The sequence below is a fragment of the Mixophyes fleayi genome, chromosome 5 (assembly GCF_038048845.1).
Source record: "Mixophyes fleayi isolate aMixFle1 chromosome 5, aMixFle1.hap1, whole genome shotgun sequence".
In the NCBI taxonomy this organism is placed as follows: Eukaryota; Metazoa; Chordata; class Amphibia; order Anura; family Limnodynastidae; genus Mixophyes; species Mixophyes fleayi.
Genome location: NC_134406.1, coordinates 61,375,013 through 61,400,411, shown reverse-complemented (window position 1 = coordinate 61,400,411; position 25,399 = coordinate 61,375,013). Strand labels below are relative to the sequence as shown.

The 25,399-nt window shown below is 37.9% G+C and overlaps 1 protein-coding gene and 1 long non-coding RNA gene across 7 annotated transcripts in view; one reads left to right on the top strand and one right to left on the bottom strand.

Annotated features, from left to right (window-relative positions):
- Positions 1-25,399, top strand: part of LOC142158380 (uncharacterized) — a 72,120-nt gene that overhangs the window by 36,555 nt on the left and 10,166 nt on the right. The window contains exon 2 of one of the 2 annotated variants that reach the window (XR_012692763.1): positions 10,689-10,753. The exons of the other annotated variant lie outside the window; for it this stretch is intronic. This is a non-coding gene — a long non-coding RNA (uncharacterized LOC142158380). The remainder of the gene's footprint in view (positions 1-10,688; positions 10,754-25,399) is intronic. 2 annotated transcript variants of the gene reach the window in all.
- Positions 20,169-25,399, bottom strand: part of CREB5 (cAMP responsive element binding protein 5) — a 390,366-nt gene continuing 385,135 nt past the window's right edge. For 4 of the 5 annotated variants that reach the window (XM_075212281.1, XM_075212280.1, XM_075212283.1 and 1 more), the window contains one exon: positions 20,169-24,525. In XM_075212281.1, coding sequence (XP_075068382.1) covers positions 24,362-24,525 — 164 coding nt within the window. In that variant the 3' untranslated portion in view covers positions 20,169-24,361. The remainder of the gene's footprint in view (positions 24,526-25,399) is intronic. The other variant, XM_075212282.1, reaches the window with a different exon arrangement.

Sequence of the window (25,399 nt, the reverse complement as noted above, 5' to 3'; positions counted from 1 at the left end):
CAATCGGAAGCCACCTGAAAAAGAATGGTGGACACAACCAGGCCACAAGTTGAGACAATTGAGTTGTATAACATTATATAGTGATGTCCAGGGTCCCCTACAACTCTCCCTTGACAATCTGATAAGAGTGGATCACTTCAACATAGGTGATTTTTTCATCCAGATAAATTTGTTGATAGGTGTCTGCATTTGTTGTGGAACTTGAACTGGAAGAGTCTGTGTCAAGTAAAGACCCCAAGGAAGAATATTCATTCATCAATTTTCTTTCTACAGCGAATAGTGGGAAGTTGTAATATAAATAGCCAAATATTTAATTTTATTTGCTTGCAAATTATAATTATAATTCAGAGATCGTAAGTACTTGAGAGAGCATCTGATGTAGAGTAATTCATTTTATAATTGAGGATGTTATACAATTTGTTAGAGAGGTGTTTGGGAACAATGAAGTCAGCAGTACATCACCGATGAAGAGTGACAGTTTATTATTCTGTCCTCCTAATATTTGGAGTTGACCTGATAAGATCACCTAGCAGCTCTATAACTAGCGCAATTATGAGAGTTAATAAGGGGCAGTCTTGTCTGGTGCCATTTCTCATCTGAACGTGCTCTGAGATATCCCCTTTGATTGCCAGTCTGGCTGAGGGGGGTTATATAAGGCTTTGATAAACATAAAGGGCCTTAACAGGGAGGGCTGGCAAATTTTAGCCCAGGGGGCAGGACCTGACGCAGCAGGCTATTTAAATGGGGAAAAAATGCAGGTGGCCCAGTGACCCAGACCAAGTTAGCCCACTATGGGACCAGCCCGGGGGATAGATGCCCCCCTGCCTCCGAGCCCAGTCTGCCCCTGGGCCTTAAAATCCAGTCTGTGTTCAGGGAAAAGAATAAGGAAGGTGTTTTGAATTTGTTAAAAAACTATTTTTTAATATTGACCAACTGCACAATAAAATCTCTCTTTTCCTGCGTACTAGATGCCATTCTTACCATCTATCCTTATTATGTGGGTGCTCTATGCTAATACTTATTGAAGAGGAGTATTCCCAATGCACAATGTTACAATCAGACTCATTAGATATGATAGAATGGGATTCAATTTGAGATAGGTGCACAGACTCAGCAGTAAAGTGTCCCTGGTAACCCGTTTTAAAGGCTGCCATCTATGTGAGGGAGACTGGTAACTTTCCTGATTACATGGTATTGAATTAATCCCAACGCCCTAAGGTTAATGCGTATTCTTTGAACATAAAACCACGTGAAAATGCATTTATGTCTAATGTGGTATCAAATTGCAAAATACATACCTGCGTAATTTAATTAGAATGTATGGACATCAGTAAAACCTAGGCATAATTGTCACTTGAAACCCTAGCATGAGAAACCGCTGAATTAATAACAAACTCATTCTAACTCTTATACATATATGGTGTGATCCCACTGGGATAGATCAGTATATTCTTACAGCAGCTCCAGGGGCAAAGATCTCTCGCTTAATGCCTCATCCATGATAGATCGCGTATCCAGTTTCTGTCTTGTCAGCCTAGGAGTGAAAATCTGCCAGGCGGCTATTCCTATCCAAGAGTTTATAAACTTGTTCTACAGGACATAACAGTACTTGACTTCTGAATCTTCTGTGACATCTGCTTTCCTCATATATTGTATTAGCAGTAAATGCCAAAACCTTGAAAGACAAATCACCATAGAGATAGAATATCAGCCAGCTAAAGATTCACCATAATTAAACAGATAGCAATGAACTGGAGGTGGTGAGAGAAAAAATAGTTTTAATAATATCCATCCAATGTATGCATTTTATTTATTATATTTAAAAAAAAAATTGGTGTCTTTTATCTGTCTTGTTTCAGCTTATTGAAATTTACTAATAACTTTGGATCACTATTATATTATCATCCATATTTATAGTGCTATAGACATGCTCAGTAGCACTGTATCATTGGGGAGATATGCAGACTAATGCTGTTCATACAACTATAATACAAATAAGTCATTTCACGCTTCAGCTTTTGACTATCCCTCCTACATGGGAAAAAATGTCAGAGTGACTCACAGTCATTATATATGTTGGCATATTACTATGATTGTGAAAAAAAAAACTTAACCTGCGCCAAGTACATCTGTCTCATTAATTTAATGTGAAAAATAATTTTGTGTCAAAACCTGTTCATGAATCAAAGTGACCCTAGTATAATATACCCACAATAAAATCATTAAAAAATGAATGATATAAAAATTACCTCATTACATAATCATTAAATGATGTGAATGCGTTAAAATGCTTAGCTCAGCGCAAATTACTTTCAATTCCAAGAAAATAGTTCTACCAGTGCAACCTAATTGTGTACAATATGATTGCTGTGTGACGCTGTATGCAGTCAGTTAGGGACTTAGGGCTAGATATACTAAGCTGCGGGTTTGAAAAAGTGGGGATGTTGCCTATAGCAACCAATCAGATTCTAGCTGTCATTTTGTAGAAGGTACTAAATAAATGAAAGCTAGAATCTGATTGGTTGCTATAGGCAACATCCCCACTTTTTCAAACCCGCAGCTTAGTAAATCTAGCCCTTAGTCTCTTCAAAAATCTTTGCCAAACTTTATTTTTTGACTCATCAACAAATAATTTACAAGGTGGATTCAAAAGTTGGAGTGGATTTAAAAAGTAGTTTGCAAACTAAGGTAACAGTTTAGTGTGTTGATCTAGTGGCAAAAATAGACATATCCACTCCTATGAAGACAGGGTTGCATTGGAGACAAGCAGTGGAGGCAACCAGTGGAGACAAGCAGTGGAGGCAAGCAGTGGAGGCAAGTAGTGGAGGCAAGCAGTGGAGGCAAGAAGTGGAGGCAAGCAGTGGAGGCAAGCAATGGAGGCAAGCAGTGGAGACAAGCAGTGGAGGCAAGCAATGGAGGCAAGCAGTGGAGGCAAGCAGTGGAGGCAAGAAGTGGAGGCAAGCAATGGAGGCAAGCAGTGGAGGCAAGCAATGGAGGCAAGCAGTGGAGGCAAGCAGTGGAGGCAAGAAGTGGAGGCAAGCAATGGAGGCAAGCAGTGGAGGCAAGCAATGGAGGCAAGCAATGGAGGCAAGCAGTGGAGGCAAACAGTGGAGGCCATATGAAGCATTAGAGAGTGAAAGGCGCAGATCCCCTAACTGCACAGAGTAGTGATTTGAGGCTCTTCTTAGACTGATGCAGTAATATTGTGGAGTCAAATATACCTCTATAGAAAATGAAATCCACACATCATACTCAATGTCTATTTAAGTTAAGCTTCAGAAGACATTTCTTTTGAGAACTTAATGATTCTGTGGTCCTAGCGTGCATAGGATAGTGTCACCCACCATCAACATGGCAGCTCCGATTCAGTAAATGCTGAGGTTTTAGAGGTCATATAAGTCTTATAAAATATAAATTTTAAACATTCATTTATCATTTTGGAATGCATAATCAGATGTCTCTCAAATGGAGTAAAATAAAAAGAGTAAGAAAAAGTATCTTTACTTTCTGGGTTTAGTTCCACTCTAGGGGGTAAATGTATCATGCTGAGAGTTTTCTGGCGAGTTTATAGCAGCCAATCAGATTCCTGCTCTCATTTTGTAGAATGTACTAAATAAATGATAGCTAGAATCTGATTGGTTTTTCAAACCCGCCGGCAGACTCTCAGCTTGATACATTTACCCCTAGGAGTTTTAGTTAAAAGACTGTACTTACCACTGTTTGCTGACTTTAGTAAATGCTAATGGAAGAATTAATGTCTTAATTTTCCATCATAAAAAGGTGCATCTGCATGAAAATGTCAGAGGTAATATAAAATGTTGCTCCTGTTTCAAGGAAACATATGTATCCATTAATTTAAAAGGGAGTATTTTCCCAGGCAAGAATGTGGAATGTGGAATACACCAGACTTAACTATCTCTTGGTATCGGTGCCAAACACAACAAAATACCTTTTTTTCACTTTATGGTTATAATGAGCAGTTTGAAGACAGAAATAATGTCTTTCAGTTTGATCTGCATATTGCAAACTGTATAATAATCAAAAAAACATATGAATTTTCATGAGAGCTGTTTCCCTAAAACACTTGTTTCCACAGCAGTGATATCTGGCATCCTTGTTCACGGTATAAATGGTTGTTCCTCCTATAATATCAGAAAGAAGTGGGATTGTGCACAGATAGTTCTGTGGTGTGAAGTAATCATCTATAAATTAACACTTCTGCAAAATATATCGGAAAAAGCTGGAAAAATGATTGAAAACGTTACTTTTTCTGTAAAGTGATATTAAATGTAATTAAAACAATAACATTGGTTTATAGATTATATTCCCAAGTTTTAAATGTTCCTGTTAATTACATTTTTTCCACATTCCCTAGTGCATTTCCATCAGCCCACTTCTCTCATTTCATTAAATTTTCCTGCTTTTAACACCATAACATTTGCCCATATACTGACTGTATTTTGGACTGTATATATTATATTTCCCATTTTCAATTTTTTAATTTAGACATTTTAGACAGCAGCCTAATCTACCAAAGCCACACTAAGACCTGCCCAAACTGCACCTCTACATTGTAATGCTCTGCCCCTTAATCACCAAAATCTGTTCCTTGACGGTCATGGAAATTTGGACTATAGGATTGTGTCGCTAAAATTGAGACTCTCAGGAAAGTTTGTAGAGAATTTTGTTTTGTATCTTTTCAGCAATTACTGCAAGTGCTTAGTATACGAGTTTTTTTTATTTTTGTTAGTAAGTTACATTTCATTAATTTCAGTTAATTTTAGAAATATAGTATATAGGATATGTTTCCTTAATAAACTTAAAGCTTAAAGTGTATCCTAACTTAAAAGCGCACGTTAGGCAGTCAAATAAATAATAATAAAATAAAAAACGGTGTACCCTTCCTAAAAGCCTAACTAGCCCTAATGCTGACAACCTAGGTTGGTACTGGCAAAATTAGGGGTATATAAAACTTACCAGTACCAGCACTAGACTTTGCCAGTCCAGACTGGTGTCACTATAGCAGGGGAACCCACAAAATGTGCTCCCCCTGTCATAATACCAAAGGCTCAGTACAAGACTGGATTCTCCAGGGGGATTGCGAAACCAAACAAAAATAAAAATGAACCCCCTAGATATAAATAGCACCATACTAAAAAGCACTAGGGCTCTTCTCACACCCATGCTGCAGTGGGTGTGGGATAATTAAAGAAATATTAAGGCTGGCATTTTGTCCATGGTGCACTACATGTCACAGCATGCCCAGGCCATTAAGTGTTTGGACATGCTGGCATGCCTTGGTACCCAGGGCCTGCTGGTCCCTGTAGTGCCCCAGGGAAATATATAAAACACATACATCGTTTTAAAAAAACACATTTGTTTGAAAACATCATCTCAACTAGATCCATGTGATCACCACTGGTATCTTCTTCATCTGTTATAGATTTGGACTCGGCAAAAAAAAAAAAAAAAAAAAAGAAAACATATAGGAAAATTAAGTATTAGCTCGCTAAGAGCTCCCGCCGCAAAAGAGCTCTTAGTGGCAGTACAGTCATGTATATATATACCTGGGGGATTTCCCACCACCTGCAATCAGGGCATGAATTGTGTACAGTTGGCATTTATGCTAGAGATGTTCACTGACCCCTGTGTTCTGGTTTTGGATCTGGATTAACTTCGTGTTTTGGTTTTGGATCCCTATTTTTTTTCTAAAATCCCTATTTTTTTTCTAAAATCACATAATTTTGCTCTTTTTTCCCTACATTATTATTAACCTCAATAACACTAATTTAAAGTCATTTGCAGTCAAGTTTGACCATCTCACAGGTCACAATATTATTTTCATACACTTTCGGACAAAGACTGCAGCGACCTGGCTGGATGGTAAGCGACAGAGCAATGGCACAAACACACGGCAGTTCATAGCACATCTAGGAAACATTGCCACACAGCAGTGGCAGTAAAGAAAAGTGGTGCAAGATGGAGTTGTCCTTGGGCCCTCCCAAACACCCTTATGTAAGATATTGAAAAGGACATGTACAGTTTAACAAATCAAGCACTCCAGCAACAAGCAGTGCCACTTTTGTGGATGAAGTGCTTGGTTTGTTTGGGCCCCCACGAAACAAGCTAACAATAGCTTAGCTGCCTTAAGCCCAACAGTGCTGTCAATGAACTCTATATTATTAAACTATGTCTGATTGTGCTGCATCTTTAATCTCCTTCTCCTCTGTGGATACCTCCCTGCCTTTGCTGAAGAACTGCCAAACTTATGTAGACACAGGAATGGATATTACAACTGGAGTGGCATTACATCTGCTTCAGACAGACTGTGACACAGAACATGTGGACAGCATGGAATCTGTCATGTTGGAATACGCTGCATTGAACAGAGATTTAAACCAATATATAGATGCAGTTGAGGAGGCCATACTTAAGTTAAAATGTGACCCACCAAATTAAACCTAAGAGAGCTTGTACACCAGAGATACACTGCGTTTCAGAAGAATAATACAGTGGAGGCCTTGAGGCAGGACGATACATTTTAAAGTTTAAAGAACAGCTAAGAGACCTGAGAAAACAAATGGGTGTGTCACTGGCCCCTGCAGACGAAGCTTTGGAAGATAATGAGGAGAACGCTGTCACCCTAAGCACACGGCCGGTACAGTGAAACTGAAAACGAATCATGAAATCAGTTATGGTTCATTTGATCGCTCCACTGTGGTAATTTTACAGCTAATACATAGACAGAGTGAAGCGTGCACTCATGTACAAGGAGCCCCTCAAAGGTGGGAAAGGGATCCCGGATATCCCCACCATGCTGCAAGCATTTTTGTCCACAGAACTCTTATTGAAAAGAACATTTGCTCTGCTGGGAAGTCCATGTCTCGCTTTTTTCTTCTGCCTCTTTGGAGGACCCTTGGTTGGGACAAGTGGGACAGCTCCTTCCCTTGCAACTGGACTACACCTTGGTTTTAACTGGATGTTGGACAATTTGTGAGGGAGCACCATCTGGAGGGACTTAAACCAGACTTGTGGAGCCAAAAACTGTCCACAAGCTCATCAGAGCTAAAGACATTATGGAGTCTGTTCCAGGGCTCCCTGCTGCAACAATAAAACATGTGTGGGAGAATGTGGCCTCTAAAAAAGCTGACTAATAGACACAAAGACATTGCATGGATGGCTATCCAGGGATGTCTGCCTCTCAGGACATTCATGCACTCCCGGAACCTGTGCCGATATGTCCACTGCCCCTTCTGCATCACCAGAAAGGGAAACAGCACAGCGTATTTTTTGGGACTGCCCCACTGCACAGGCACTGTTAGATGCCTTGGAACATGAACTTAAGGACAGTATGCACAGAACTTGTCTTTCATACCATTCGGTATGGATTATTTCCTGGGTCCCACACCATTGGGGCAATCCAGGAGGCCTGGCGCCTTATGAACTGCTTTAAGGACGCTATTTGGCTTGCCAGGAATCACTTCATATTGAAAAGGGTGAAGATGATCATCCAGGACTGTCACAGGCTGATCCACAGCCTGCTAAGAGACTATAACACCCTTGACAGTCCTGAGGAAGAGGAAGATGATTCATTTTCTGTCTCCCTCTTCTCCTTCTCCCCCTATGTGCAGGGGCATACACAGGATTTATAGAGGGGGGTTTCCACACCACGCCACCAGTGGGCGTGGCCAGCACGATAGGGGGCGTGGCTATTATTTTAGACAGTGCTTGGCTGCTCTCCAACTCTTCCTATCCCCATAATATACATGGGCATTGCTGCATGCACTACTGTTAGGTGCACACAGCTCTCCCTTTTCAAGCAGAGCTGTGTGAAGCAGGAGCAGGGTCCAGCCACCTCAATTATACAAGTAGCCTTGGAGGGGGGTTTCCATGCACTAGGACCCTCCCTCATTTTGCCTATGATGTGCCTGTTTATTCAATAAAACCTTGGGCTTGTGTTGCCCCCTCCCTTACCCCCTCCATTCCATTCCCCCATCACTATTTGAAGTTTTGTTGAAAGTCTTGCCTTAATTTATGCACCCTTTCCTATATTTGTGTCTGTCTCAATAAAGCTTTGGTCTTCTGTGTACTGCTGTGAATCCATTTTGATAACACAGTGCAATGTGACTGCAGATTTAGACCAAGACTGTCAGCCCTATTATTTCTATTTCAGTAATGACAATTAGCAATGAAACCATAGAGCTCTTCTCTTTGTGTGTTACCTATATAACACCATGCAATTTGACTGCAGATTTAGACCAAGACTGTCAGCCCTAGTATTTGTATTTCAGCAATGGCAATTAGCAATGCAGCTCTCCTGTTTGTGTGTTACCTATAAAACACAGTACAATGTGACTGCAGATTTAGAAGACCAAGCCTGCAGCCCTATTATTTCTATTTCAGCAGTGACAATTATCAATGGAGCAATGGACCTCTTCTCTTTTTGTGTTACCTATATAACACACTACAATTTGACTGCAGATTTAAACCAAGATTGCCAGCCATATTATTTGTATTTCAGCAATGACAATTAGCAATGGAGCTCTCCTCTTTGTGTCTTACCTATATAACACAGTACAATGTGACTGCAGATTTAGAAGATCAAGCCTGCCAGCCCTATTATTTCTATTTCAGCAGTGACAATTAGCAATGGAGCAATGGAGCTCTCCTCTTTGTGTGTTACCTATATAACACAGTACAATGTGACTGCAGATTTAGAAGACCAAGCCTGTCAGTCCTATTATATCTATTTCAGCAATGACAATTACCAATAGAGCAATGGAGCTCTCCTGAATGTCACTGGAGACTTTGAAGAACACTGCTACCCTTCCTCTTTCTTTTCAACCTATGACGCTGCCCAACTGCACTAGAGACTGCCAAGAACTGTGCTACCCCTTCTGTGTCCCTCTGTGAAATGATGCTGACTCGCGAGATCTGATGAAGCAACAATGACGTTTTGCCTCGTTTTCAATTCCGAGGGCGCACGAAAGTATCCGAGCCTGATCATCTCTAATTTATGCACTTGTGTTTATATTGCATACATAAGAAGTGTTATAGGAGGAGCTGGTAAAGATACACAATATTCTCTTCAGGAGACAATGCAGTGGCCTCCCATTCTCAGAGTGTGTGACAGGACCCTGTATACTGGGTCCTGTCCAGACAGACATTGGTATATACAGTACTTGTTCTTATACCTGTGTTACACAGACTGCACATTACTATGTCTTGAAAAAGACAGACTTATACTTGGTCATCTGTGATTATTTATGTGAAGAAAAAAATAATGATTAAAGCCCTCATTGCTTTTCAGCAGGTTTTCACAACATGAAGTGGTCGTGTGTCTCGTCTGAGGTAAAATATAGCTGTCTGCTTCATAGCAGCCTTGTGATGTGCTATTTTTATATTAGTGACATCTTCAGCATGATGTGACACCACTGCTGTCCTAGGACAGTGCTGAAGCCTCTTTTATGGAAGCCGACTGCTTTTCCTAAATAACTTCGCATTAGTACGTGGAAACACCGATGTACTGCAATGTGATTATATGGAGTGTGCTACAAGAGAATTCAAAATTTTCCATGTCCAGATAAAAAAAATCTAAGTGACGCCGACTAACACTCTTCCAAAAATTGCTGTAGGTTTATTGTTATAACTCAGCACTTCAACAAAAAAAATGTAGAGAACATTTTTATGTGTTTTATTTACGGTGGTTCTGTAGCTGACTGGTATGATCCAACATCAAAAACCTGCAGTTATGTTCTACATAAGCATTAAATGATCTCTAAACACTACAATTATACAAAGTGATTGACAATTATAATGGCACCTGCCTGTGTAATGTCTGACCATAATTATATACCATAAGAAATACTAGCCCTGCCCCTCTTGTCACCACACTGCAACAGCATCAAGAGTTACAAAGGACTGGGTGGCTGATTAAAGCACAATTCTGCACATGTTACAACAGTTTTACTCTTGTTTATTGGAGCTTTTCTCTAAATGGGACTTTTCACTAAATGTCACTTGATGTATTTAATCATTACCTATCGATGAATTTACAATTAGGCACATGTCCACAGATCACTGAGAGACAATGGCACATAAACCTACTTCTATTAAATTCTAATTTGAGATGTCTAGTTCTAAACAATAAAAATAACGTCTTTATTTTAAACACATATATTATTTGCAGTCAAATATAATAGGAATCATTTACAACAGGGAGCACAAGAACCACTATTTCGAAATTGCTTATTTGGTGCAGCCTGGTAGATATGTTAGCCCTGTTGAAGAATGTGGATCAGAGGAGTGGACCAATCATTTTGCAGATATCAGGGGGTACCTTTCTCTTCCAGAAATCACAGAAATCCATATGTACAAAACTTTGCATCACTGAAGAGCTCCTTTCTGGTGTGTAATACTTGTGGAGGTATAATTTATTCGTATTAGTATTAATTTACCAATTTGCACATTTTCATAGCTTTTTTTTTTTTCTTTTTTTTTTTTACTAATCAGGAGCTACATCCCATTTCTTACCAGATTTGTATCCCTGCTAATTCCTACAGAACCAAAAAGTAATTTATGATCATATTTAGCCAGGAATTATTATTCATTTAGGATTTGTTATTGATGTTATTTCAGAACATTATATTTTTATATTTATTTTGTACCTCAATTTTTTTACTCTTTAGTCCATGAAGAGGTTCGGTCAGTAGCGGAGTCATGCAGAGAAAGCGATAAAGAGTTAAACCTTCAGGTTAGAAGAACACAAAACAATACAAAAACTGTAATCTATTATTATTTTTTAAAACACATAAAATCTAAAATTTTAATTTGATACATTTTCCAAAAATGTTAAATAAAGACGGTGAGGGTGGGGAACATTTTTAAAAGTGAAAACACTGGTGTAAAAAGAAGAGTTGAAAATTTTATTATTACGGTTGAGAATTCTTAATCCAGTCTTACTTCTTACATTCTTACTCCAGTTTAACGCTAGTATTTTGCTACTCCACTTTAATAAATTTTGCGTAATAGAAATTGACACATAAAACATGTATTTTTGAGTGCTTTATTATATTGGAATTGCAGTGGATATTAACATTTGTACAAATGTTCTTTCTTAAACCTAGAAAGAGATGTAAAAACTGGACATCTTAAACAATCTCTGTAACAATTAACTTCCAAACTGAAAATGGAAAAGAAAAAAAAATGAGAAAACAAAACAAAACAAAACAAAGCTTAACATAATATAACATAGCAAATGCTGCAGAAATTATTTACACAAAAGGTAACAAATGTCTCTCCTTCCAGTAAGGAAGGTGGGTACTGTACAGAATTTATCAAACAAGAAATGCTGTTGTGTACAAAGCAAAAACGAGAAAATAAAATACTTTTTATAGAGCACCTTTTGCAGTTATTACTTGACACAGTGCTAGAGAAAATGATACAATATTTGTTCATTGTTTGACTTACATGTATGTATCACCTACACACAGTGAGGCAGATGTCACTGGCTGTCAGTAAATGAATAGGCTGCATGATTCATCCTATATAATGGCTACCTACGCTGTATGTAGGTGACAGCTACACCAACTCAAGAACTAGGAAGTGCCAGTCTTGTTCCCATGGATATTGAAACAAAATTTAAGGTCAAAGGTTAACAGAATTCTAGTAGCTGAGTTCCACAACTGTAATTTCTATAGGCAATGTTTGTTCCACAATGTAACATTGTGTTAGTACGAAGCTTTTGCTGGCTTTAGAGATGCATGACAGTTTATTTTAACTTGGCTATGAAACCAGGACTGGCTGATGTTACCTAAGGTCCTAGGAAGAACTTGTCGGCTTAGGGAGACATTGTGCAATTCCAGCAAACCTTTAAATCCCTGTAATTACTTATACAAAATCTACAAATAACAGTCATCATTGGTCGCTATCTCTGAATAAGTGCAGGAGGCCAGGTTAAAAAAAAGGTTTTCCTGATGCAAAGTTCCTGTAACCACTGTATTCCAAGTTTATTCACTAGTTAGACGATAACATATACCCATATACTAACTCAAATTCTATTAACATGTAATAAAATAAAGAATATACAGATTTCAGACAATAAAAGGGTCATACAAAAACATTTTTGCCAGATATGGTCAGCAAGCTGTCAGTGAGAGAGTCCTATTAAAACAATCATATTTAAACCAAAGCCGGATTATCCATCAGGCAACCTAGGCTCCCACCTATGGCCCACTTAGGGGCCCTAGATTACTCAAACCCATGTTTATGTGTTCTTTTTTTACATAAGGTGGTGGGTAAGGGGTCCCCAAACCAGCATGTTTTCTAGGGCCCCATTGGGCCTTAATCAGGCAATGGTTTAAAAACAGTTAGTAACAGTTTCCATTTTCTACAACAAACATGCCAAAAGCTATTGGTGCATAAATAACTTGAGGATACATCTGTGTTCTATAATCTATGGATGTTCTCAAACCTTTTTAGGCTGTGGGACACCCAGGTGATTTCTTTATAAACCAAGTGAGACTTTCTCTGTAGAGCTTCACCAGAACAGTCTTACTTGCACTGAAGAGTCCAAAGAACAGGCTGTCTGCTATTGGATGTTCTGTGTTAGCAAAACCTCACTTCATGGTCTGTTCCCAGTACACAAAGTGTCGACTGAAAAGGCTACTATGTAAGTTTCATTACCCAGAAGTCTATTCTCCTTTTGAAATGGCTTATTTTTTTTCTTTAGAATTAAAAATATATCTAAAAGAGCAAATATATATACTCTGTAGATTGCATCAAAACTGGGGTTCACTCGTTAGGGGCAGGCTCTAGTGCCTAATGCAATGGTCTTCTTCTAAACTCCATGGAGATTGTAGCCTAGAATCTAGAATAGAATGATGTTTAGTATGGGTTACCAATGTCCTCTTTAATACATTTTCTTCAATTTAAAGATGTTTTGAAATGTAATAAACCGGGGTCAGAGAGCTGAACCCCCAAATCGGTATGGGTTCTGGCTGAAAAAAAGACAACATTTACTCTATGGCTTTTGATTTTAAAAAAAATTCAGCTTTAAGAACAAACTTTCTGCAACATTTCTTTGGCTATTCTCAATAAACACCCGAGAGTGCTGCTCTAAAAAGATTATAAATCAGGTGTACTGACTTAATTCATACTCATTTTGAGTATTTAACAAATAAGCTAATACTCACTGAATGCCACAAGACCGTGTAAGGATACAACTTCTACACCCATAATCAAAATGCAGCAAATGTGTTAGATCTCTGATGACATGTACATCGATCCATCATCAAAAATTCACAACCTCATTTAATTTTCAAAAACCACCACATTTCTGTTTGCTGGAGGTCTGATATAAAGCAACAGGTAGCATAAGAAGACATGCATACATTAATACATACCAAATAACCACTAGCAGTAAGGCAGGCACTGTATATTATTCTTGCATTTATTGCATAATCTCACAAGCGGTATCTGACATTCTCGTTTTTGGTATTTAAGAGGCACATAAGGTCAGAAGTAGGATGCAGAAAGGGCTCCAGGCTTGTGGATCTGGGGCAGTAGCCGTAGCTCACACACCCAGTAAGCCAGTAAGTCTTATCATCTTAGTCTTATCTTAAAGCAGAGCTGTCAATCATTGTTTTTATCCATTATTATTTACAGTTCTGTATTATTTTCATTAAGTTCAGAGAACCCTACCACTTATGTAAGGGATATGTACCCTATCTAGGTGCTGCAGATATTTATGGAAGCTACTGGTTATTATCCAGATATGAAGTAACTAAGTGAACAATACATTGGGTATTAATTGATAACTCTGACCAGATCTGATTATGTCTATGTTGTTCTGATGCTCCACTGTTTTAGTATGATGCTGTGTAGAGTACTTAGGCACAGACTATAGCTTTTTATGAATATCAGAGGTAATATAAAACCTGCAGGTAGAGATGAGTAAACCTTATTTCACTAATTAGTGTCAGTTGATCAACAATTTTTTCATTGTGGAATAGTGTGCCTCAAATTTCTTCTATTACTTCGATTTCCATTCCATGGTGTGTGTAGGAATAAGAACTGTAGGTTCTCAAAACACTAGGATCCAACACAACTATTTAAGGATATCAAAAAATGACAGTAAAAAGTTGCTATAAGTTAATTAAATCATTATAAACAAAAAAATATATTCTATTTTAAACCTGATTCTTGAGACTGGCCGCCAAGACCTAGGAATGGTTATGAATCAGGGTTGCAAGGCCTTGTACAGTAATTGATGACAGCAACTAGAGATCAGAAAGGTTGTAGCAAAGTTCTGCTTAAAGATTTTGGTGGTGGAACGGCCATTTCACAGGGATGCGATGTTTCAGTGATACAATCTTCAAGTTCCACACTTGGCAACCTTTATATTCTATGAATAATGCTGGGACACTGAAAGCTAATTCATTCTGCTGTGGGGTGTATTTAGGGTAGGACTGGGATATATATAAAATGTTATGAAATGTTGCTGTATTTTCAGAATGATTGGGTTCACTCATCTCTGTCTGCAGAATATTAGGAAGACTAGCCATAATACTGAGTAAAAGGGACATTAAAACAGAGCAGTAAACACAGAAAAACAATGTATTCATTTAAACTAAATTGCCATTTACAATTAGATTTCATGACACACAACATATAAAATAAGTGCTATTTTCATAGTTTTAAAGTCAGTCCTCGGTACCCTTAGCTGTGCAAATATCCCCGAGCGTTAAAGCTGAACCTGTCACCTAAATAACATTATAATATCACAATATCCTCGGACACACAGCTGAAGACTGAAGTTGAAACTTCAAGCAAAATGGGAAAACAAACATATTTGTTACTCTGTCAATTGTTTATCAAAAGCACTGGGTTTTAACAAGCTTAAATGTAAAGCAAGAAACTGGATAGTGTCAAGATTATTTTTTGTGGCTAATGTGTGAATACTGTATTTCAGGTGAGGCTACCAGGCAGAGAGGGTTTCGGTCAACTCCCACTGAAAATAATTTTTTAAACTTTTGCAGCAACGTATTACAAGAAGTGTTGCTAATAGGATTTATTTTAACTAACATGCTTAGTCCTAGCTAAAGCTGATCATTTTTCTCATGATCACAGTGGTATAGTAACAGAGCTGCCATGTGGGTAGGAGGAATCAACACAATAGCTTAAAAGCCCCAGCTCCCCTCCCTGCTAATACACATGTGATAACACTGGCACTTGACATCATTTGAATTTAGACTATATGGAGTTTCCTATTGTCAGTGCAGCTGGTTGGAAAAGCCAATGTATCAACCTTACATTGCACAGCTTACGTTGAACTGTCTATAGATTGTTAGGAATTTGAATGTAATTGCTTCAGGGATCAACAAGGTAAGAATTCCATGAAACATGGAGTTTCCAGGCATGGGATCAGCACATTCCACTAGCTAGCAAGCAAGACATCAATGGATTTGTAGTACACCACGGCTGGACAGCCACCAGTTGTCCAAGCCTATCGTAGAGTCTCACTAGTGAACTCCTTGCCATAACTATACGTCAGCTCTTGCCTTGAATATATGTGATGGTCACTGTCTATGTGTAACCATTGTGCAGTCCACCTGTTGTGTATCTCTATTCTAGCACCAAACCATTGTCAGGAAAGAGGATTCCATATTTTCTAGCATCAAACACACATTTATCATAAAACACTTATTGTAAATTATTAGCTGTTATCTCCAGAACCTCCCACAAACACCAAAGACGGTGCCATGTAACTCACTGATAGATAAGTGAGGGGGATTACAGTAATGTAGCCACTTCTGATATAGTACGTTTATTAGTAGGCTGGCACCATAAGGATAAGGACTCTCTCATGTCATGCATGGCATTTAGTACAAGCGTTTGGGAGTGACTGGTGCTTTATGTGCTGTCTGTAACACTGGAATCCTGCATAACATTATAAGGTCTTAGTGATACATTCTCTTCTATGCATGAAGCTTTGTACTATGTACAGTCCTAATGTAAGCCAGGATATTGCAGATACAGCACTTAGATCTATGAGAACACTTAGGCTGTAGGGATAAAGAGAATGTTCTGCTGCCTGTCCTGCCCACACAGACTTAGTTTAGTAACTCATGAACATCCCAGCAGCATCCACAGATTACACATTACCCAGGCTGCTGCTCTGACAAGTAACTCACTGAGTACATCATAGGTCTATACTACTACTGACAGGTGTGCCACATGTACATCATTAAACAGTATCTACAATAAAACCATTGTTCACAATTATCCAGCGTTTCAATATCCCGACAGTCCTAAATTTCACAATAACACCAATGAGAGGCAACAGATATGTGAACTTCATAAAAACAAATTTCAATATGCCACAGGAATTACTGGCGTGAAGGGAAAATCGACACAAGTGGCATTTTATCTCCTATAGGAGCTGACAGCAATTTTGTCAATATTAAGATATACCAGCCACCCTGATTACTGGTAACAATGGGACAACAGTATGCTCCTGGTGGTCAAGCTTATTTTCCAATTGCAAAAACCTGGGATCAATTACTTAATTGATGTTACAAATGTATTTAACTCCAGTAAATTTATTCAACCCAGGTTACTGCTGCTAAACAATAGTGGAGAAAGTAGGAATGGATAATTATTACCAGCTAGGTTGACAACTGTGTAAATAACAAACAACAATACAAATGTATAAGCATGTTTAAACATATGTGTAGAGTAAGGTAAATATTCTGGTGGTATAATTGGATTAGACTGCTTTATAATTTGACCAAGAAAAATTTAATTTCCATATCTTTCTAGTAAATTATAGGCATAATCAAATTTATTAGAACAAGGCTTTCACTTCACAATGACTGTTTTAGATAGTTTTCTATTTGCAGTCAAATTTACTTTATTGGTATGGCCGTCCTGCTACTTGTACTTAATACATTACATTACATTATGGTTCTTGCGTCCTACTGAGAATATCACCAAAGTCTTTGTATCACTTAGGTTGAGCTATTTATTTTGATTACCCACAGCTACAATACTAAATTGCTGTTTTATCAATCATATCCTCTTCACAAAGCAGAGGTAAAGTATGTCGTATCTAACAGCAATTAAAATATCTTCTGCCTACCTCCATTCATCGTGCTTGATACAATATAATACATATTTGTGTCTTTAAAATAAGAAAGTATACACAGTGAGGTTCTTCTTCCATTGTTGTTGTCATTAAGGTATTTCCCCAACAGGTAGACGGCATTAAGGCATTTGTTTTAGAAGTGCCAGTTTGTTTGGAGCTTTTTCTTTTTACTGATTCGTGTCTGATTTTCTGTAAAATCAGAAAAAGGGGTAATAAAGGGTTAAAATATTCAACCTTAAACTGAGGCAATCTATAGCACTGGTGTCTGCAGCAGCTTTACAGTGAAAATACACTTTCCATGTTAATAATTTTGTTGACCCCCTGCCCCCCCCTCCCAAAAAAAACAACCTCTGAGCAGTAATATGTATATATGCATGGATAATAATATTACTTTGGTTCTTTACAATTTTTTTCCCACTAACAGTGGAATATGGGCAATAGGAAGTAAAAGAAGGAGTATAACTAGTTGGGTGATTTTCCTGGAGTACTATCAATCTCTGTGTCCTTACAGTAAGGTTTACAGTTCTACAAGATATGTCATAACTCAGGTATAGGTATCAGTTTACTAATCCTGTTTAGGAGAGAAAGGCAGCTATGTAGAGGTTAACAAGAAGTGAATGGTCATTATTCAGAGACCTAGACACATTCCACTTGCTATCTTTATATGTATATATAATTAATCACTGCTGAACAATATCCCATTTTCTTTTATATAATTTAATATTGATCTGTTAATATAAGGACTGCTCACCATGTACTTGTCTCCCACATATGCTTGTAGATGAAGATATTTCTGCATGTAGAACATTAGGATCTGTAAGCTATTTTCAAACTTAAACCCCCAGGCACACGTAGGGCCTGATTCTTTAAGGAACGTAACTGCCAATACATGCCATACTGTGCGTAACACTGCTCTGAGCATGCTCCAAAAAGGACTGTACGCCAATTACATCCAATTAATCTTTGAACATAACTTACACTTCCGACAGCCTATGATTTCAAGGGCTGACCAGGAGAGAAATGGGGTCAATGTACAGTAACAACGTGCCAAAGTTGAGTGCACGCTCCTCCGTCCAATTCAAGCTCTGAGCATCTCTGAGCTGTATCAATTGAACCAGCTACAGGTCAGGTGTAAGTGCCGACTGATAGTGATGATGGTCATGTATGTATACCAGGACATGTGTTTGCAATCAAGAGCAACTGTAAAATGACATTGTATGTACAGAAGGCATTAATAACATGCTGATATGTTTTTTTCATTAATGATTATATTATTAACAGGTGTTAATGTAGTTAATAATGTAATTTTTTTATCTGTGTGTTTTGCTGGGACTCTATATATACATATGCATTGTGCGTATCCTGCAGAGTGTTTTGTCTGTCTGCATTACGGCAAGTGCCACATAGGCAGAGTGTACTTAGACCCGTATTCAACTATAAATGTTTCTTGAGACCCTCTTCTTGTTGAATACAGGAAATGTACCTGTTTGTATTTTAGGTCCATTTTCAAAAAACATAAATTGTGTTCACTTTGCGTTCCTTAATGTATCAGGCCCTTAATGTTTTATTTGCCAGAGAAAACAAATGTATAATGATAATTGCTTTGAAAAGCTTCAAATGTATTTTTAAAGTCAGCCAGCGTAGGATGGGAAGTATCCAGCTCAAGCCTATTGTTTCACTTACTGATTGCGTCACTTCTACTGAGACAAACTTCTCTGCATAGAGCTCTTTAATTTACATATCGCTCCTAATTGTGCATCCACAAGATCGGCAGTTTTTTTACACCATGGATTTGTATGTTTGCAATTGTTCATGTGATCAGTGGCAAAGAAGCAGCGTAACTGACGATGCGAAGGGGCAGAGATATTGCCTGTACAGTAAGAGGATCGAAGCAGCCAGCAGCTGTTACTAGCTTGAGAAAGGCCCAGTGCAAAATTGAGAGATCAAAATGACAGATACGTGAGCATTTTGTTCATGTGCAAGGAGCCAAAAAGTTTTTTAAATCCCAAATAATTAATTTTGCCATCTGGTTCAGATGTGTGCTAAAGGTTCAGTCCCACACACCTCAATTTTAGAGGTTGCACCTCTAAGCCAGAGATCCATTTGCTATATGTTGCATACCTATGCAAATCCATTTCCATTTTTAACAAGCATTGAAGGGGTTGTGTAAATAAGCAGCATTAAATGCCGCCCACAGGAGAGACTCACATAAGCCAACAGAGGGCACGCAGTAACTTCTTAGATCAGTAGTGAACATTGGGTTAAGTTATGCATGCTATGGACACCTACATAGATAGTGGCTGCACATAGTCACATTTTAGCATAGCATTTGTCCATCATACAAAAAAACCAATATGCGTCATTTTTAAGATAATTTAAATATAAATGATACTTTTTGTGCCACTAGGTGGCACTGCTCTGTTCATGACTCGACTGTTATATTAATAAACACAAACATACAAAGAAATACGGTTTTCTGTGCACATGGACTTTGTTTCTGTTAGAGAAAACTATGTTCAAAATAAAAAAATCTCTTTAAAGGGGATGCACTAACCATAACTAATCATACTCCAGCTACTTGTCTACAGCTTATTCACGCTGTTGTACTACATTATATATTCAGGCTGAATGCAGTAAAGCTTGTTGTAGTGTTTGATGCTATACATGTGACAGTGACTGTTACCGTGTGAGACAGACATGATTTTTATTCCAAGTTCACAAACAACATATCTTCATGAACACTTTGGAAGCACAACCACAATAAGTCTGCTCCCGATTCAATCACTTAAGTCATACTTACCAATTTTTGCCAAGTGTTTTCCGGGAGATGGGCGTGACTGGAGGGTGGGAGAGGGCGGGGCACGACAAAGCGTCACTTTGGCCCCGCCCCCCACGATGAAAATGAAGTTTTGTTGCGGGGACGGGGCCAAAATGACACGATTCACCGCAAATCGCTTCATTTTGGGAAGGTAATTCCCGGATGCGGGAGATTCGTGAGACCGACCCGAATTCCGGGAGAGTTGGCAAGTATGACTTAAGTTAGTACAATAAACTAAAAAGTGAGGTGTGCATGAAAATACATGCAACTGAATTATTAAAATCTTGCATCTTTGGGTAATTCAGCAATAGTACTTCTCTACTCTATTTTGTTCTTTGCCATCCAGATGCTTATATCTGGCAAAACAATGCATGCTGGGTATCACTGGTCAATAACAGCTGCTGGACCACTGCATTCATTCATACACATGCCCTAAACATTTGCCTAATTGTTGTCTATTGGTATTAACCAGACTGTTCACACTTAACAAAAAAAGGTTTTGTGGTGCTTGAAAAATGCAAAGTTTACAAAACCTATTTTAACACTTTGTAGAAACGGCAGGGTTGTCTATTAGATTATTTCATTTTTAGAATATGTTAGAGAAGTTGGCTATCTGAACTAAATTACACATCACAATCTTCCTGCACAAATTTTACAGGAGCCTATAATACTTGCCCACACTCCCGGAATGTCTGGGAGACTCAGAAATTTTGGAAGGTTTTTCCGGACTCCTGGGAGAGTAGACCATACTCCCGGATCTCACTTTTCTTAGGATTGAAGTCACCATGCAACCCCCTCCTCACTTCCTGAAATAATATGTGCTGCTGGGAATCTGTATTGGCTACGGGTTATTTCATCCCCACCCATTTCAAACGTGGAGATGTGAAAAGATAACAAAACGGTGCTCAGACACTACTCAAATGTATCTTAAAAGTTAAAGCAACCATCTAATTGGTTGCTAGAGGTAACACTGCCTTCACTACCTTTTTGTACAGTTACCGGAACGTTTTTCTCAAATGTCCCTCAGTGTGTATGGTCAGATGCTGCTACCCCACCTCCAGGCATAACTCTGATGAGATCTGACATTGTACTGGAAAATTACTGTTTTATAAAGCTAATTTATTGACCTATACATGCATATGTATAATTTATAAATCATTACTAAAACAGTCACTTCTCCAACTAGACATCAATACCCTTACAATGGTGCAATATAAGAGTAATTCAGACAATACCGATGCAGAACAGGTACTAAGCATTACAAAAATGGCTTTTTTCCTCCTACATAAATGTCCCTGTGCTATCATGACAACTAAAATACATATATGTAATAATCTGTAGTGTGAACCTGGTGCAGATTTGCAGATTTACAACTGAAAGCCTTTTTCATGAAGGATGTAAAGCAGTAACATATTCACTACAATGACAGGTATCAGAGAGAACAGCTTCCATCAGTAAAGCTACAGTTGTAGTTTGGCATCAGATTTGCACTAAATACAATTAATAAATTAGTCTTTATGACGCAGGTCTGCTTGTTCCACTTTCATGCCTTTATGTTAATACAGTCAGATCACAGATGAGTGGTTTAATATCTGTGTGTGAACATATTCTCCACGTTACCAGAATGGAAAACTGAGCACTAAGAGTCTCTAATAGGTGCACATTGATGTTTTATACAACAGATAATGAATGCTTTTTTGGGGGGCCCTTTCATGTTATGTGTGCATGCAGAGTTTGTCTTACACAGGGATAAATGATCCCTATTAGAATTTTGTTCTTTGACCATACAGTGTAAGCAGCACAACCAACAAGGGTGTCTAAAATAAGACAAGCAGGGTCAGGTCTCTAAGGCAGCAAGTTTTGGGGGCAGCAATATTTAGGGAAGTTATAAACAATGCTCATTTTCTTCCTCAAAATTTTAAGTTAGTGGTTTCTACCTTGTTAGGTAAGCATGAATATGACGAGAGTACCAATATCTGTCTTTTATAGGGTAAAAACATTCTAATATGCAATTAATGGCAGCAATTTGGAAAGAGAAGGTCAATATTTCAACTCAGGCAGCAGAAAGACTTGGCATACACCTGGCAACATGGCAGATGCCAAAATTCCAACAATATGTATTATTGGGGGAAAGCACCTTAGCACTGATACTGTAAAAGCATAGTGTTCAAATGTTATTAGAAAAAACACCAGTAAAACAATAGCCAATATACTGTAGTTGTAGGTAAAGTAGACACACATTGACTTTCTATGAAGAGAGTGGACTTTTGAGCAGAAGACAAACAGATACAATTATATACATATTGTGCAAATCATAAGAACTGCAATTAAAGGTGCTTGGTCCATTTAACGGCAAGTGTAAGGATTTACTTAATTGTTATGGCCTTTTGGTTCAGTGTTCCAGCAAACACTAACATAAATAACCTTCAGACTGCTTTCCACTGCAAGTGAAGGTCAACAGTCTTAAACGCACTGTTAATGGTAAATGCTATGCCATAGTAAACTGTATAGGAGGACAAACTAACATTAGTCTGCGTGTCCATTTAGCATAAAGAACAGACATGCCCCAGCCACAAAGTATACATATGTCAAACTGTTAAGCTACAAAATTGAGAAAAGTCAGATGACTGTAGAACAGCTGAGACAATCTTTTTTTCTCTCGATTAAAAAAAAAATAGAAAAAAATACAAATATATTTTAACTGAGGAAACAGAACCAAACCATAAAGCTTGAATCTCATCAATGGTAACATAAAATGTCATTCTTGTGTTACCTTTAGTGCTTATGTTCATATCATTTCACGTATGTTCTCTCCATAAAAAAAGAAGAAAACAATTTAACTAAATTAGCACCCTGGGGCATTTTAAAGATATATAATATTTGTTTTACACATGGTGTACTAATATATATATATGTTCCATTTTTTTTTATATAAAAGGCTATCTGATTTCCCATAAAATGTAGAAAAGCAATAAAAAAGAAAGCATTGGACTAAACAATTCAAAAGTAAATGCTTGCTTAAAAATATATATGTATATATATATATTTATTTATATATATAATGTATAAAAAGGCCTGTACATTGTTTTGGTTGACTGGGTTAAATTAATGAGAGTACAGTGCATGCTCAGACCTGGACTGGGGTGTGAAGATTGTATAACAGTTATATACAGCATACACCAGATTTCACAAAGTTGCTGTTTTATGTAAGATTTGCTTTTTAAGGTCAATATTTCCGACAATGGTATGTAGTATTAGAATGACAGATTTGGACTGCGCTGTTGTATCACTTTCGTTCCTCTGTTTGGGTACAAGGCAGTCGGAAACTTTGCATTTGAATTTGACGTGGAGATTTAAAATTCAGAAACAACATGACAATAAAATAATGTATTAATGCTGGCTGCATCTGCTTGGTACATTATCTGTTACACTTCTCACCTTCTGATGCAGAGGAATTGGTAAGTATAGAGGATAATTCAGCACATACTGTAAGTTATAAGGGTATTAGAAGTTACTGAGACATTTTAAACTCAAGGGGACTTCTAATATCCGGAATAAAAACCAGTAGGGGCATTGTTATCCTATATAAGATACAACATTCCCTAATGGACACTGAAGTGATGACATCAGAACTCACCGATTATAAGTGATATCAGAACAGGTATTATTTACAGGAGTTTATATTAGCTTCACTTGTGTATTATAAAAGATTCCATAGATTCTGAAATGTAATGGATAGTATACTGGAATTGTAATAGATAATGATGTACTCACTTCTACAATGCTACATTTAAACCGTACTTGTTACCTACACACAATGAAAGCAGTAACTATGTAGGCTGAACCAATTTTCAGCCAATTGATTTACTAGAATCATTGACATCACTGAAGCAAGAGGCACTTTGTACCTCATACCTGTGTCACATCACTGGTTCCTTTAGTCATAGGCTGCATTAACATAAATACTGTTTCAGTCACTGCACTGTGTGTAGGAGACAGAAACACTAAAGCACTAAATCTGGTCTTTGAGCAGAAATGACTGACAACTTATGTTTATATATTTTTTTAAAAGAACAAATGGTTTAGGCCACTTTGTAGACTGATAAGGAAAAAAAAATCCAAAATGTAACTGTACATAAATGCTTCAGTTCATAAACTAATACATTGTACCAGAACACTGGGAAAGCTTCACGCGTTTCCCAAAACTGCTAGCATATTAATTGCATAAATCCCTTTTCTTATAAGAAAAAAAGACACATTTTGAATGAATACTATAGAAAAAGGAAAGGCAAGGCCTTTTCAATGACAGGTTTCAAACAAGGTTGAGGAAACGTTCATAAAAACGGAAGATCTGATTTAATACCAAACTCCCGAAGGCAGTTCTTGAACCCATTGTTTCAGAGAATGGGATTTATGTCTGTTCTGTGGCTGGCAAGAGGGTTGAGTGAGGAGCTTCCAACCATATCGCTGACTAAAGAGGAAGTTGTGATGGTGTTATGCTGGATGACTTGTTGCTGGGAGCAGGCAGGAACCGGACTCTCGGGTGGGCTATTCTCAGGACCTGAGGGAGACATTGGGAGAATGCTTTTTAATAATTCTGAAAATTACATAAAACACAAAAAGATACATATTCATAGACCAGGCTGAAGCTCTCTGATCCGATGCTATCTCTATTGGAATAGCTTAGCAACCTATATGAAAACTGTATACAGTAGTGGCCCCTGGGGTTGGCAGAACATTTTAAAGGTGCTCACTCTAGTTGCTATTTTTGTGTCACATTAGGCTGTTCTTTAACTACCCTACAAGCCTCAGTGTGTCTGGACATATTCAGGTGTTGACCGGGGCTGATGGTAAATGCTGTCGGACAATATCACCCAATGGCATCGGATTCACGTACACAGGTGAAGTAGCCGGATCTGCTTGTGGACAGATAACTTAAACTTCACAAATGAACTAATGCCCCTACCCCCTTCTCCTCCACCAAACTTAGAAACATCACAACATTATTATAATTGGTGAGCAACTCTCAAGTTTTATAGTTTAGACAGATCAACATATGTGAGACACATATGAAGTTATTTTAATATGGGTCTCACTATCCGCGTATTTATTGCAGATATCCATATCGTTAAGTACAAAATCTATTTATGCTACAGACATTCAATGTCTGCTTGAATGAATCATGTTCAAGACTTTAGAGTTTTATTTGAGATATAAAGCATTAGAAGACACTGTTACTTGCGGACTACACATCCTGCCTTTGAACATTATTCCCTGATATAGATTTAGTCTAAGGGCTAGATTTACTAAGCTGCGGGTTTGAAAAAGTGGGGATGTTGCCTATAGCATCCAACCAGATTCTAGCTGTCATTTTGTAGAAGGTACTAAATAAATGAAAGCTAAAATCTGATTGGTTGCTATAGGCAACATCCCCA